The following is a 14,728-nucleotide window of genomic DNA, read 5'->3' on the forward strand; positions in this document are numbered from 1 at the left end:
TTTAGTCACATCTTTAGTCAGACTGAGTCTCCTCTACCAACACTGACAGCATCACTGTGAGTCATTAATCCGGTCATTCCTTCTGAAGAGAGGACCTCTCTGCCTTCAAGGTTTATTACCGCTCATCTTCTTTCTCTTGTCTGCCTCTATCCTTTCTTCAGAGAGCCTGATTGACGACTTCTAGTTGCTACACTTCCATTAGGTCACAGAGGACGAGCACGTTCTTGTGTCTGCTCGAACTATCATCTAGTTACCCATTATAGAGTCCCGCTTCATCCTCTTCAGGTCGGAAACTAACATTTCCATCGACTTCAAATACTTCCTGCTCATCTTTAAAGTTTTCTAAATCATTCTGTATCTGACGAAGCCGATTGAGAGTTTATTAATTCGCAATATAATCACTATGAGCCATCTTTTCTGATGGTCCAAACTTACCAGGTGTTCGTGCCACACACTGAGGCCGCTGATCGGAGCTTAAAGTAAAACTAGGTCGACATGAGCACCCGGTGCCTCCCCTTCAAAGGGTTGTGCCACCGCCAGCGGACCTCTTTATCTGGAGCTCAGCTGCCCTTTGGCAGCCATCAAGACATACAATCGTTCACGCGCACGCGCACGCACACGCACACACACACACACACACACACACACACCCCCGTCTGCGTTTCCAGCGAGCAGAGCTGCCTATTACCTGCCAGAGATGACAAATTTATTGTCTCGGCAGGCTGACGGGAGAACTTCAGAGAAAAAAAGCAACTTCTAGCCAGAGGTGGCTCCGGGGCAGCTTCTTAAGGTTTAGATCATCCGGTTGTGTTCTCTTATCATCTAATACCTAAAGTGGGAGAGAGACTCTGTCGTTTCTGCCCACCCAAACAGACAGAAAATAAGACTTCCTCGTAGCCTCGCAGTCCCAAAGCCCTCGGCCTCGACTTGTCTGTAGCTTTAGGGGCTTAATAGAAGGTGAACAAAAGGGGATTATTATGCATTAGCTGTGGAAGTGGGGGGGAGGGGGGGAAGGGGGTGGAAGTGGATTGAGACCGCAGACACTTTTTGTGGAACGACAGGAGTTAAGGCCCGTCGACGAACGTACCGACGGAGATCACTCAGAATGATACCGGAGCAGCAAGCTGAGGAATCAAATTAACGCAGGCTGTCTCCACTCCCTCGCTTCTTTTACCGTCTCGCACTGTCCCTCATCTCTCTACATTTTCACTTACGTCTCTCCCCTCCCCTCTCTCTGCAGACCTCCCGGACTGACGGGCAGTCCGGTCATCTCAGACATCTCTCTGATCCGTCTGTCGCCACACGTGGCGGGCGGGACGGGCGACTCGCCGTTCAGCCCGCCGCATCCGTACGTCAGCCCCCACATGGAGCACTACCTGCGCTCGGTGCACAGCAGCCCCACCCTCTCCATGATCTCGGCCGCCCGAGGACTGAGCCCCGCCGAAGGTAAGATTCGCCGCCACAAATGTTCACTGAGAGGTTCGATAGCTTGCAAGCGACGGGTCGGGATTTTCACGTTTCGGAAATCATTACAAAATTGAAGAGTTGGCCCGTAATGTGTTACTACCGCCAGAAGGAGGCGGTGCTGCACTTCAAAGCTGTTTGCAAAGAAGACATTTTTCCCCAAGCTGCGGTAAAACAACGCTGTGGTGTAAACGGGAGAAACGTGCAAAGACGCCAGCAGAGATTCCAAAACTATTAAATAATTTTTTTTTTTTTTTTTAAAGGTGCAGTGTAAAACCCTGCCGGGAAAAAGTAGCATATCGTACGTCGACCGCGGCTTTTGAGAGCGAAGCACCGAGCGGACGGTTCATCCAAGGATCAATCAACGGCTAGCTCCAGACGAAGTCATTTCGATACTGGACGTTCAGAGCAAACAACGGCTCTCGTTCTCAACAAGAAAGCTTCAGACGTGCTTCTTATCAGCTTCGCCCGGTTCGAGGGTTTCCGAAGTTTGACGGCATTTGTTGAGCCGAGTTTACAGTTTGAGCTCTCTCTCTTTTCTTTGTGTGTGCGTGTGTGTGCGTGTGTGTGTGTGTGTGTGTGTGTGCGTGCGTGTGTGCGTGCGACGGGGGTCATCAACTAATAGACGAATGGTTTCCTGTGAATGTTCCCATCCCTGATATCTGTAAATAGAAATATTACATGTGGCTGTGGAAACTCCTTCAGACAGAAACTCTCCTGCGACCTCTTCGACCAGTTAACATTAAGGAGGTGAGATTAGAGTTGAGCGGGTTTACAGTTTATGCATCCTGTTCACCGTGAACCGGCTCCGTCTTGAGTTTTACACAGCTGACTTACTTAACCGACAGTGATAATTAGTCTTACACCTTATCCATTCCCCCTGCACACTGAAGCGCGCCTTTCATCGAGCGTGTTCACACCGTTTCAAACAACCGGTCGGAGGAGAGAGGAGCCACGGGCCTGCACCCCGGCGCCTAAACGCCTCCCCTCCAACCTTTCAGGAGAAGCAATGCGGAGTAGATGCGGTCACTGATAAAGTGGCAGGGAAGCATGGCACCAAATGGAGGGCACTCCCGTCAGCGCTGCAGAACATAAATAAAGTGCGAGGAACCGTGGAGCCCAGTGGTGCATGTATAAACTTCTGATAGGGATGTCTGGGTGTTTGTGAAACCGTAACTGCTTTAGGTGTCCTGCGGCGTGTAAATGACGTAACGCGGCACCTGTATTTCAATCGGAGCCGTAACATCTGGCAAACACAATTTCTACAAGATGTGCGGAGGCAAAACTAAAAGGAAAAGAAACGAGACCGTTTGTAAATGGAGGGCGTTTGCGTCGGAATCTCCGCCGTCTTCGCAGAATGTGGGTGGGAAAAGAGAAATATGTCGATCTCCAAAATCGAAATTATTTCAATCAGAATGAACAAAAGTGCAGGGAAACCAAAGCCGCTGGGAGACAGAAGAAAAAAAAAAAACGTTCCCGCTCGCTTTCACACGTGTGACACCCAACTCTCGTGTCTTTGGATGGTGGGAGGAAGCTGGAGTGTCTCTACTCTTATTTTTAACCCTCCTAACTTTTTGTCCGTTTTTTCCTGGGACCGGTGAGTGAGTGTAGCTGCTACCTCTCATCCCTCTTGTGTTCATGAGTGAGGTCACACACACACACACACACACACACACACACACACACACACACACACACACACACACACACACACACACACACACTTAGACCCAAAATGCTACTCTGCGGAGGCGGTAACGTGATCTGGCAGCCGTGGAGAAACCAAAGCGGCGTGCCTGGGTCGCACAAACACGCTGCCTGTGCACTGTTGCCACAGCCGTGGCCTAATAGGTTGTGATGGATCCAGATTTCTGTTCTATGTGTACGTGTCTATGTGTGCAGAGGGTATTAATCCACCATGAGCCCACAACCCTGTCGCCTCCAAACACCCATACCCACTGGAGGAAGAAGGGGGGGCAGGAAATGGAGGAAAAGGGGGAGGGTGAAGGGGAAAGAGGGGGTGGGAGGGGGGGGGGACAGGGGCGCAGTGAGGTGGAGGAGAGAGTAAAAACCAATCCATCTCTCACTCTTATGGTTCCTGACATTTTTAAATGTGGCTTTACTGGCTGCAGGTGTTAACACATTTTTACGTCAATGTTACTTTTGCTCATGCTGCGTTTAAGGCCTCCTCAGCATTATGAGTGTTCGTGCGTGTGTGTGTGTGTGTGTGTGTGTGTGTGTGTGTGTGTGTGTGTGTGTGTGTGTGTGTGCGCACGCACCTGCACTCGGTGTATGACTTCAGCCTGCCAAACATGATGCATCCACAACAGGCAGAGAGTTGCAGGAATGCGGTGCTCCTTCCCGCCGTAGCGCCCCCTCCCCTCCTCTTCTTCTTCTCCTTCTTCTTCTTCTGCTCCCTTTTACTCCCCAGAGATATTTTCCCAGAAAACCAGCGAGCCTCAAAGACATCAGACATCTTTTATCAAAAGCCACATGCCCCGGGGCGCGCATGCAAGCACAAATCTTCAAATCTGTAAAGCAGGGCAGTCGTCTCCTCTGTCGGAGTCCTTCTCGTAACCTTTTCTGTTCTTGCCTTTGTTTTCGGTCAGTCTGTCAACGGCTCCGTCAAACGCCGTCTGTGTGAATGTATCACTTCATTACAGGAAAACGGACTCCACTCTGCTCAGCTCCTCCGCCCTGTCAAAGTTACTCCGGCATCACGTCCGCCAACACGCCGACGGATTTCTGCTGCGATACCGTGGCGTCGAGTGTTTTTCTGCTTCATCTTCACCTTAAGAGGAAAATTAACCGGTTCTCCCTCGTTTCTCTTTTCTCTGCCGCAGTGACTCACGAGCACTTGAAGGAGCGTGGACTGTTCAGTCTGCCCCCGCCGCCACCGGGCGCCAACCCCACCGAGTACTACCAGCTGATGGCCAGTGCCAGCCAGAGAAGCCCCTACGGCGACCTGCTGATGCAGAGCAGCGCGGCGGCGGCGGCAGCCGCGGCCGCGGCGGCGGCGGCTCATCTACCAGATTACATCAGTCCTGTGGATGGTGAGAAGAAGGCTGTGTTGAATGTTAACAAAAAAAAAAAAAAGATACCATGCTGTACCTGTTATGAATTTTCAAACGAGATTCAGTGCTTGAATATATGGGTCACGAACACACTTTACCGCTAACACTGGTCGCTTATTGGTCCGCACTGAGCTAACGCCGTTACGAACAGCATGACCAGACCACAATCGCAGCGAAAACGTAATGTGAATAAGGTTTTTGTTGAACCTCGACTCAAGAGGATTAGCTACTGTCCAATTTTCTTCTCTTACTTGGGGGTCAGACTACAGCATCTCTGCCCAGTAATGGGCCAACTGCGGACTGTCGGGAACAAAAAATAAGTGCAGGGCTTGATGATTACTCATTTTATTCAATGCAGAAGACAGCCGACACAACATTAAGACCAGGCTGGCAAAAATGTGCGCGTCAGTTTGATATCCATAATAGAAGAAGTTTATGCATCCATATCTTTATTTGTCCACTATGAGAATTGATCAAATCTGAATCCTTTAAAATCTGTTCAAATCCTCATCTGATCGACTTATTTTCCAACATTGTACTCCCAGTTAAATGCGGAATATTTAGGTTTAATGCGAAGATTCAGACTCCTGAAATCGACATACAACTAACTATCAACAAGACGTTTTCACTAGAGAAGACTCAGCAGTCTGCTGTTCTTATGGAAGACCGAGCTTGCGCGCACGCAGAGTCAACTACACATGAGTCTTATTTGCGTTGTTGGCACGTCACTTGTTGCGTCTTATAAACCTCAAACCGGATCGAAAAGAGAAGCTGTAAAAGTTCATGGATCTACCGACATGATGGGGCCAGAAACAAAACCATCGAACTACCATCCGAGTCAAACTAAAGACAAAGTCTTTAATCCTGGTCAAGAGTAGGAGACAAATTTAACAGCCATCCTGCCCTTTGTTCTCAGCACCAGACATGTTGATGCCATCCTCTTATTCTTCCTCTGGAGGCTTTTTCATGGAAGCGTTTTCCCACATCAAAGCCGGTGATTTTTTTTTATTTTTTTTTTAGACTTACACGCATGGGGGCTGCAGCGAGTTGAGGGTGCATAAACACTAGAAGCCCCAAGGCCAGGAGCTTGTAAAAACACATGTTACCTCGGAGTCTCTCATTTTGATGGTGTTTCAGGTGGGTTGGTGCTGTTGTTACGAGTAACGTCCTACAAAACAGATCCTGGGTGACCGTAAAAGGGGCGGCGCGGAGGGGAATTTGGGGCTTTTTGAGTGCCGTGAGCATTACTCCGATACCTTCATGCATGCACGGTCCGCCTAATGGCAGGCAGGTTACCAACAGAAACGTATCTTGTCAGGCGAATGGGCGGGTAAATGCTCACAAAAACCAGCCGGTTCTCTCGTGCCGACTACAACCTCGACCCTCTTATCAAAATGAGGCACCAGAATAGATTTCGGCAGCAAAACGGCATTCCAGTGACGCTCAGCACTTATGAATGGAAATGGAAATCACTCGGAGAGGAAAACCGTCCATCAAAGTCAACCTTTCCGACGCCCCGGTTGGCGCTGACGCCAGAATTATGCTCGCTGTTGAAGCATGCGTTGGCATTTACAAATCGTTTGCGTCGTGAACGTCATTGCTCAGATACTTGACTGTGCTCCGCGTGCTACCGGAGGACTCCACCAGAGGGCGCAGCAGAGAAACAATAATACTAACAGAACATCCTAATTTGCATGATGGAAAAAAATATACACGGCGACAATCTGGTAGCGACCCTACTTTGCTGATTCCTTGAATTTAGTTTTGCAGGTCCGTGATCCTGTCACGTCTCCGTACCGCCCCTACACTGCCCTTACCGGATATTGCACCTTGCGTATGCGTAAATTTCCGAAGGACGTGCGCAACCGGCGCTCCAAACAGAACAGAACGCGCAAGTTAAAGCAAGTTTATCTCCGGCCTGAAGCACGCTTTCGCTCCAGGGCTCTTTCCTTCATCCCGTCCAATCACCCACCTAGGACAACAACAACAAAAAAACGACCCGACTCCTTTTAACGGCTGCACTGCCACGCTCTCCGAAGACGCTAATGCAGCCATCCTCATGCACAGGTAGGAAAACACAACAGAGGGGGGCGAGGGGGGGGGGTGAATCAGATACGGGATTGCTTGGCCATTAATCTTTTTAAATGACCTCAATCACCTTGTTAAACAGAGCAGCGCTGAAAGTGAAGGGTGAGGAACGGGTAGAGAAACTCTAGACCACCTCTTTTTCTTCCCTCCACCCTTTTCCCCACCAACCTCAGCGACCGCCGCTGTGTTGCCTTGCCCGCACTTGTTTGGGGTGGTTGTTTGCTCACGCAGCCGCAACCAACCCCCCCCCTCCCCCTCCTCCACACACACACACACACACACACACACACACACACACACACACACACACACACACACTTCGATGCCGCGTCCACACTCGCTGCCACCATCCAAGACAGCTTCTATTTAGTGTTCTCCCGTTCCTGGGAGTGATGTGGTCGGGCTTTGGGTCACGCTGCCAGTCTGGAGGCTCTTCCATCGCGGCCTCCAGACACAGGGACCATATTGACCTAGGCGGCCGGCTAATGGTCGTTGCGGGCAGCCTCGGGCCCGAATCAAAGGCCTCATTTACTGCCGGAGCGAGGGAGGAGGAGTCGGCGGCAGAGGTGGCAAATATGCGCCTCTACACTTGCCGTTAGTTTTGGAAGGCAGCACAGATAAAAAACTCATATTAAAAATCAATTTATGCACTAATATTCAGAAGACCCACCCGCAAGAACTGGGAGCCCTCAGTGAACCCATAGTACGGCTTTCTCAACCACCCCGCCCCTCCTCCCTGTTTTCCCCCCTGGATAAGTGAGGCTCAGGGTCGAACCGTTGAAACACTGAGCGTTGCTGTACGAAGTGCGCTGGTGGAAAAGTTGTGGACACATTCGTCAGTAGAGGATTTCTTTTTGACAGGACTGCAGGTCTTTCTGGTCCACTTAAGAATTTTAGGATTTACTGTTGGGCATACCTCAAGCCAGACACTTAAAGACAGGAATCTTACTAGGATGACAACCTCTAACGATGCTGCCGTGATGTTGTTAGACGTGCCACGGCTACAGACGGCCACAGACTTCTTTTCATGGTAACCCAACCAGCAGAAAGATTGTTTTTATTCCACTGTGCACGGATCCATAAGTGGTGTGCTGGCTTTTTGTCCCACAGACTTGCCTTATGACGGCAATGATGGACAGGTCGTCTAAACAAACCCGGTTACCAGTGACCGTGACGGCCTCGCTGGAACGCTTAGCTGCTTCTGGAAGTTAGTACGGGTGTTTCTCGCACATCAATCACTCTCCTTATCTGGCCAGCGTGACAGAGAGAGAAGCAGACCGGGCTAAAATAACAAAAATACATTTAACTCTAAGTTTCAACAAGTCATTAAATCTCGTACTGTCTTCTTGTTTTTCTTTAATGAAGTAAAACCGGTCGGTGATTAAAGGTCACTTCAGTGTTCTTTTGTTCTAAAAGAAAAGAAAGTCTTCTTGACTCTCAACGACGTGTTACTGCCTCTTTTAGAAACTTCTGAAAAACGTGGTTTCCTTGTTTTGAAGCTGCTCAAGTTGCTGTTTGGAGACGTGGAGAATTGTGGTTTCAGAAATGGTCACGCAAACAAGTGACAAAAGGAGGTTTGTGGATTAGGCTGCAGAAGGCTGACTACAAGATGGACCCCAGCCAATGGGTGGTTTGTAGTCTATCGAAGGTGATCGCAAAGGACCAACTTCACTGTTCCACTTGAATGAACCAACATTAACCTTAATGTTTTTGTGGGTTAAAGAGTCTTCTGTGCTTCTGAGCATCATGTAAAAGTTGTGGGAAAATGGTGACATACTACATTGAATAAAATGAGTCATTTATTATGCCCAACACTTCTTTTTGTTCCCAACGCTCAATATCTGTTGAGTTTGGCCATTACTGGGCAGATATCATGTAATCTGACCCCCATAAAAAATAAAAAAGGTGGATTGTAATTAATCCTCGAGTTGAGATTCAACCAAGTGGCAACCTGCAGTGATGTCACCTATTGGTTGAAGTTTATTTTATAATTAATGACGGATTATTTTCAGATGGACCGCCAGAAAACTTTGGCTCACATCACCGAGATAACTATTTGTTGACTTCAAATTACATGAGAAAAGTTGAACGGGAGTCTACGGAGGCCTTTTGTAGCTGACCTCTAGTGGCAATCGGTGGTATTGCAGCTTAAGGGCGCTTCTGCATCGGCCTCATTTTTAAAACCCGGAAGCTACGAACACTTTTATAAACAGTCCGTGGGTTAAAAAAAAAAAAAAAAATACCTTATTTACGCAGATCATGTTCATTGATTCAAGCTTATTGAAAAGTTGCTGCGCTGTCATTAGCATTCTCACAACAACAAGTCTTTCCTCCTGCATGAAGCAGAGCAGAAGATAAACAACGCCCCCGAAAAAACCCACCGACCCCGTTCTACCACGGGCTGGTCTCCGTCTCCAAAGCCCAGAAAAAAAGAAAAAAAAAAAAAAAAGATTTCCAACATCGGTGAACAGACATGAAAGTCTGATCAGCATTAGCACTGCAACACCACCATAAAGTCACATTATGGTGTTTCACATTGGGAGGCATTCAGAGGACTCTCTGCATATGAATGGGCAGGTATGTGAGGGCTGGGTGGGCAGAGAAATATCAGAGCGGGCTGGCGGGAAAACGAAGCTCCCACGACAAAAGCGGCGGCCAAAGTAAATGTCTGCCATCCTGAGGAAATAGAGATTTCAGTGTTGATGCAGCGGAGGGAGCGAGGGAGATAGATTTGTGTACTGATGTGGTGGTGAGGAGAGAGAGGTGGGGGAGGGGGTGGGGGGGTGGACTCAGACTGCATACACAAACACTTAACTATATGTTGGTTCATGAGCACGTGGGTGGAAGTGTGTGCATAAACACGCTGGCAAACACAACGGCGGCTTTGGGTCGGACACTAGGGGCTCATAGAGGATTCGGCGGCGACACCCCCCCTCTCCCCCTCCGCCTCCCTTCCCCACCCCCCACTCCCCCCTCGCTAATAAAATTCACAGTGTTAGCATTAGTGAGATTTAGCAGGGAAAATAAACATGCTCCCACTGTGGCTGCCCCCCCCCCCTCTCCTCCGAGGGTGGCTGGAGATGTGGAGGCCTTGGGGCCCCGCTGGCATCGACTCAACTCTGGTGTGATGTTCGCGGTGACAGCAGCTCGTGCTTCAACCTAATCAAAGACTCGGTGGTCAAACTGAAGATTTTTGTCAGGAAAAGTTTTAGAAAAGTGCTTTGGTTTGCTCCATGTTTGCCTTCTTATGTGCATATAGACTATGCACGTTTGATAAAGGTGCTTCTAATGCCTGCGAAGAGGCGTCACCTTAAAAGTTGAAGCCCGGGTCAAAGGAGGAAAAACTAATCACGCAGAGAAAATCCTCAAGCCGCAAAATAAAACACCATAAAACACAGTCAAACCTTCCTTATCCTCTCGGCCCGGCCTTGGTCAGACCACATGCTGATTTTTATTTGTTTTTCTCCTGATAGCAGAGACAGTGTTGTTCACACGTTCGAGGATGGTTTGCATTTCTCCCGACATGTTTGAGGATTTATTGGCACCGAGCGGAGCTCTTGGCGCTGGTTCGGTATCCAACTCAGACTCCGACTGCTCATCGTTCCTGCTGTTGGCGGATCGACAGCCTCTTATCAGCTCCGCCGTCTCCACGGAGCTACGAGGTGACCGCCGGATTCTCAGACATGTGGAGACTGGAAGCGCTTTCACTCGTAAAAAACAACGAATACGAATCTGAAGCTGCACGTTTCAGATGGTATTTTGCTGAAAGGTCTTTTGAAAGATAATTATCAATAAGTAATAGATCAAAGCCCCAATTTTAGAATCACTTTTATGTGAGCAAAAGTTAAACATCACTTTGTTGCAGAGCCTTGTAGTCACCCTCCATGAGATCAGGCCACGACAACACTGAGTGCTGCTAGCGTTAGCACAAACCTCCACAAACCCAGTTCAGCTTCAAATAGTACACACACACACACACACACACAGTCTTTTTTTAATATTTTTTTCTTTACTGTATCAATGTGCACTGGCGCGCCTGTAATTATGCCTCTCTATATAAATCCAGATACCACAATTACAACCAGCCCCGTGATTCGGCCCCACAGAGCAAAAGAAAAAAAGCGCGCACGCACACACGCACGCACACACACACACACACACACACACACACACACACACACACACACACACACACACGGCTGCATTACCACACACTGCTGTGTCGCTGCGCACGGCACTGCACAACATCTGTTTTCTCACTCCCTGCCGGAACCTGCTCGCCCTTTCAATTATAACCACCACCTATAAAACACTCCTTTTACCAAGTGGTGAGAGTCGTGTGTGTGTGTGTGTGTGTGTGTGTGTGTGTGTGTGTGTGTGTGTGTGTGTGTGTGTGTGTGTGTGTGTGTGTGTGTGTGTGTGTGTGTGTGTGTGTGTGTGTGTGTGTGTGTGAAATCTGTTCCCTGGTAAAATTAGGTTAGATCAAGGACATCATTTGGAACAACACGGAGCTAAACAAACCTTCGAGGAGCGAAACACTGGAAGAACTTTGTTGCTAGAGGCATCGCGAATTCTTTGGAGCTGAGCTAGATGTATAGACGGAGGGTGTGTGTGTGTGTGTGTGTGTGTGTGTGTGTGTGTGTGTGTGTGTGTGTGTGTGTGTGTGTGTGTGTGTGTGTGTGTGTGTGTGTGTGTGTGTGGAGGGGGTGGGGGGGGGTGAAGGGCGGTGTTGGTGGCACCGTGCCCAGAGGGGGGTGAGTCAGGCGCCTGCCTACCAGGCCACCAGGTTGTGAGGCCTGCTTCCTGCTTTATAAAAGGGGGAATATTAATACACTTATCTCCTATTAAATCTGTTGGCAACGCTGCGAGTATCGCCACGCTGTAAAGAAATAATAAAATCCCAGCACAGCATAAGTTATCCGAATAAACTCCTCACTCATGACCTCGTTATGTGTTGTGCTTTTCTTCCTCCTCCTGCCTTCACTCCGTTCCCACCCCTCTACGCTGATGACACATTTATTTATTAGCCCTAAAGAGATGCATTCCTCGGGACTGTTTGTTGTTTTTGCCAAGTCTTTAATACACATATCTATCATCTCTCCTTTTTATTTCAGCTCCCCCTCTCCTCCCCCCACCCCTCCCCCCCCAAACTACCGTTGTCTGCCGTCTGAAGTTCCCAGGGGCCTTTTTTTTTTTTTTTTTTTTTTTTTTTTTTAAACTGAGCGCATATGCCTCCGCTTTTACGACTCGCCACCTCCAAACCATAATAGCTTTGGAAGTTAAGAGGCCGGGCTTTATGGCTGCAGGTCTGGCGCGGTGATTACGGCGGTGCCTGGATTCGTTTTGGCTTGAAGGGGTTTTGTGAGCAGAACAGAATGAAGGTGGGGGAAGGGAGGGGGGGGGCATTGCCAACATATTGACAGCGGTGAAAGTTGACAAGCAGCAAAAAAAAAAAAAAAAAACGTGTGTGTGCTTAGGTGAGTTGTGATGGGCCTATTATGAGTTTCCTGCCTCCCGCGCCTCTGAAGATGTCTGCTGTAAGTCCTAATTAAACTACACATGCGGCAGCACCACTGGGAACCAGCACCTGTTGGTCCCAGTCAGCGATTCGTCTCCGTCTCTGTGGGAGTGCCAACGAGATGCCTCCCAAATTTATCAGGACAAAAAAAGAATCGCACGTGAATGACGGGCCTATCGGTGGAAAAATAAACACCCTTCTCTTCGAGTTCATGGGAAAGTAGTGGACCCCGTTGTTTTCTTCTGCTCGGTTTTTTTTTTTTTTTTTTAATTTTTTTCCACAACCAGAAGAAAATAGTACACGTAGCAGGTCTAGCGGGAGGCCATGAACCCTACCTTTGAGCCAGCCTTGTTCTATTTTTTTTTTTTTTTTTTTTTTTTTTAATGGTATTCTGAAATCAATTTGTTTAAATTGCCTCCATTTAACTTGCCCGAGTACAGCGGCCTGAAAGAGATTACTATCGCGGTAATTACTGAGAATGATTGGGGCCGATTCATTATGCATAAGAGGATGCAAATGTTAAATAGGGGACCGTGTGTGTGTGTGTGTGTGTGTGTGTGTGTGTGTGTGTGTGTGTGTGTGTGTGTGTGTGTGTGTGTGTGTGAGAGAGAGAGAGAGATTCAGGAGATAGAGCGGAGCGGAGCGTAGCATTGCCGTGACCTCCGCTCGAATGCTCGGGGACCGAATGTTTCATCTTACGCGGATGGCCGCCGGTTCCCATTGAGGCCGGGTGGAGTTCCAATCAAAGGGGTTTAACACATCTGAACAGAAGTTGGACCGCGTCATCGGACACGCGTGACATTGCGCGTCTCAAGACGTCCCGACGATCCTGACGCCGCTCGTGTCTCTTCTCGTCCCGTGTCCAGTGTCGCGTTTCTCCAGCCCGAGGCTGACGCCGCGGCTCAACAGGAAGAGGGCGCTGTCCATCTCGCCGCTGTCGGACGCCAGCATCGACTTGCAGACCATGATCCGCACCTCGCCCAACTCCCTGGTGGCCTACATCAACAACTCCCGCTCCAGCTCGGCCGCCAGCAGCTCCTACGGGCACCTCTCGGTCGGAGGAATCAGGTATGTAGACGGCACCGCAGCACACACACACACACACACACACACACACACACACACACACACACACACACACACACACTAGTTGAAATGAAACCTCTCTCGTTTTGATTTTATAGATTAAAAAACAAAAGATGTCTAGACGTCGTGATTCAAAAATCCATCTTTTCCCGGCATCTGTAGATTCAGTTCTACTACAGACGATAATCAGCCCAACTTCAACATTTTGATATAGATTTAAAAAAAAAAAAAAAAAAAAAAAAAAACATTTTACGGGATGGACACATCATCCAGATCAGGAACGCAGAATTGATCTTCCGTTGACGACCATTAAAAACAAGCAATTAAGTTACTAAGTCGGTTTTTGGCACTTTGGTTTAAAGATCCAGCCCCTGGTCAATCAGCTGTTTCCAAAGTTTCCCCACTTCCCTTTTTGTCTAAAATGCCAACGGTTCAGCAGCATAACTGTCAGCAGTGTGCAAGAAATCACACAAGAATAGACGGCGCGCGGTTTACCGGCCTTTTCTTATTTCTGCGAGCCATCGAGCACCATTAACAACTCTTAAAATCACACAAACGATGTCTCACTGGTGCGCGGTGAGAGATTAAAAAAAAAAAAAAAAATGACCCAATGAGATGTCGTATTTGGTCTTTTCGTGGGATTTGAAAGGAAGAAGAAAACCACTCAGTAGATAGAAATAAAAACGACTCTCTTACCCTGCTCGACTGCAGGTAACACCCAGCGCCGCTAGCGTCCCACTGGCTCTAGTTTGGGTTTTAATCCTTTACCTGTCGTCTGTCACCCAGCCCCACCTTCAGCTTCCCCCATCCCATCAACCCGGTGGCCTACCAGCAGCTGCTGTCCCAGCAGAGGGGTCTCAACGCCTTCGGCCACACGCCTCCTCTCATCCAGCCGTCGCCCTCCTCCTTCGCTGCCCGCCAACACCCGCTCACCGCGTCACCCATGTCCACCCACAACAGCTCCAACGCCGAAGTAAACCAGGTAGGAACGGGAGCGGCTCCTTTTTCTCCTGAATATGTTACACTTGTATATTGATGATAGTTTCAGTGGACGTGTGGGATCGATGGGAGGTTTTCTCAAATAACTACAAAACCGATTTCACGTCACGGAGCTGAAGGTTTCCGGTCAACGTGAACAAGTTCGATCAATGAAAGACGAGAAGAACTGGCGTTAAATAGGCGAATTTTAGCAGCGGCATGACGGTGTTAAGGCGACCATCACTCTGAATTCGGGTAGTTTGTCGTATAATAGCCTTCAGATTCCTGATTCTGTCAGACATTATGTTCATGTTGCTCAGTTTGTGTTTGGCAGGAAGTTATTTTGGTTGAAAGGAGTAGGACTACAAATGTAAATATACAGATTTAGAAGTTGTAATTTGAATAAAAACTGGTGCAGTTTTGTCAAACTAAATTAAGTAAAACTAAGTTTTTTCGTTTTTTTTCATTTTCTTTCACAATTTTTTTTTTTTGGGGGGGGGACCCTGGTAAAGAAAGATAC

General features: G+C 48.4%; 1 protein-coding gene across 1 annotated transcript in view; it reads left to right on the plus strand.

Annotated features, from left to right (window-relative positions):
• Window positions 1-14,728, plus strand: part of gli2a (GLI family zinc finger 2a) — an 80,373-nt gene that overhangs the window by 52,889 nt on the left and 12,756 nt on the right. The window contains exons 4-7 of the mRNA XM_069717036.1: window positions 1,241-1,446; window positions 4,308-4,517; window positions 13,011-13,212; window positions 14,017-14,212. Of these exons, the coding sequence (XP_069573137.1) occupies window positions 1,241-1,446; window positions 4,308-4,517; window positions 13,011-13,212; window positions 14,017-14,212 (814 nt within the window). The remainder of the gene's footprint in view (window positions 1-1,240; window positions 1,447-4,307; window positions 4,518-13,010; window positions 13,213-14,016; window positions 14,213-14,728) is intronic.

The sequence above is a fragment of the Brachyistius frenatus genome, unplaced genomic scaffold, assembly GCF_029030835.1.
Source record: "Brachyistius frenatus isolate BFR_SWC_R1_liver_20210118 unplaced genomic scaffold, ASM2903083v1 Contig_167, whole genome shotgun sequence".
NCBI classification, from domain to species: Eukaryota; Metazoa; Chordata; class Actinopteri; family Embiotocidae; genus Brachyistius; species Brachyistius frenatus.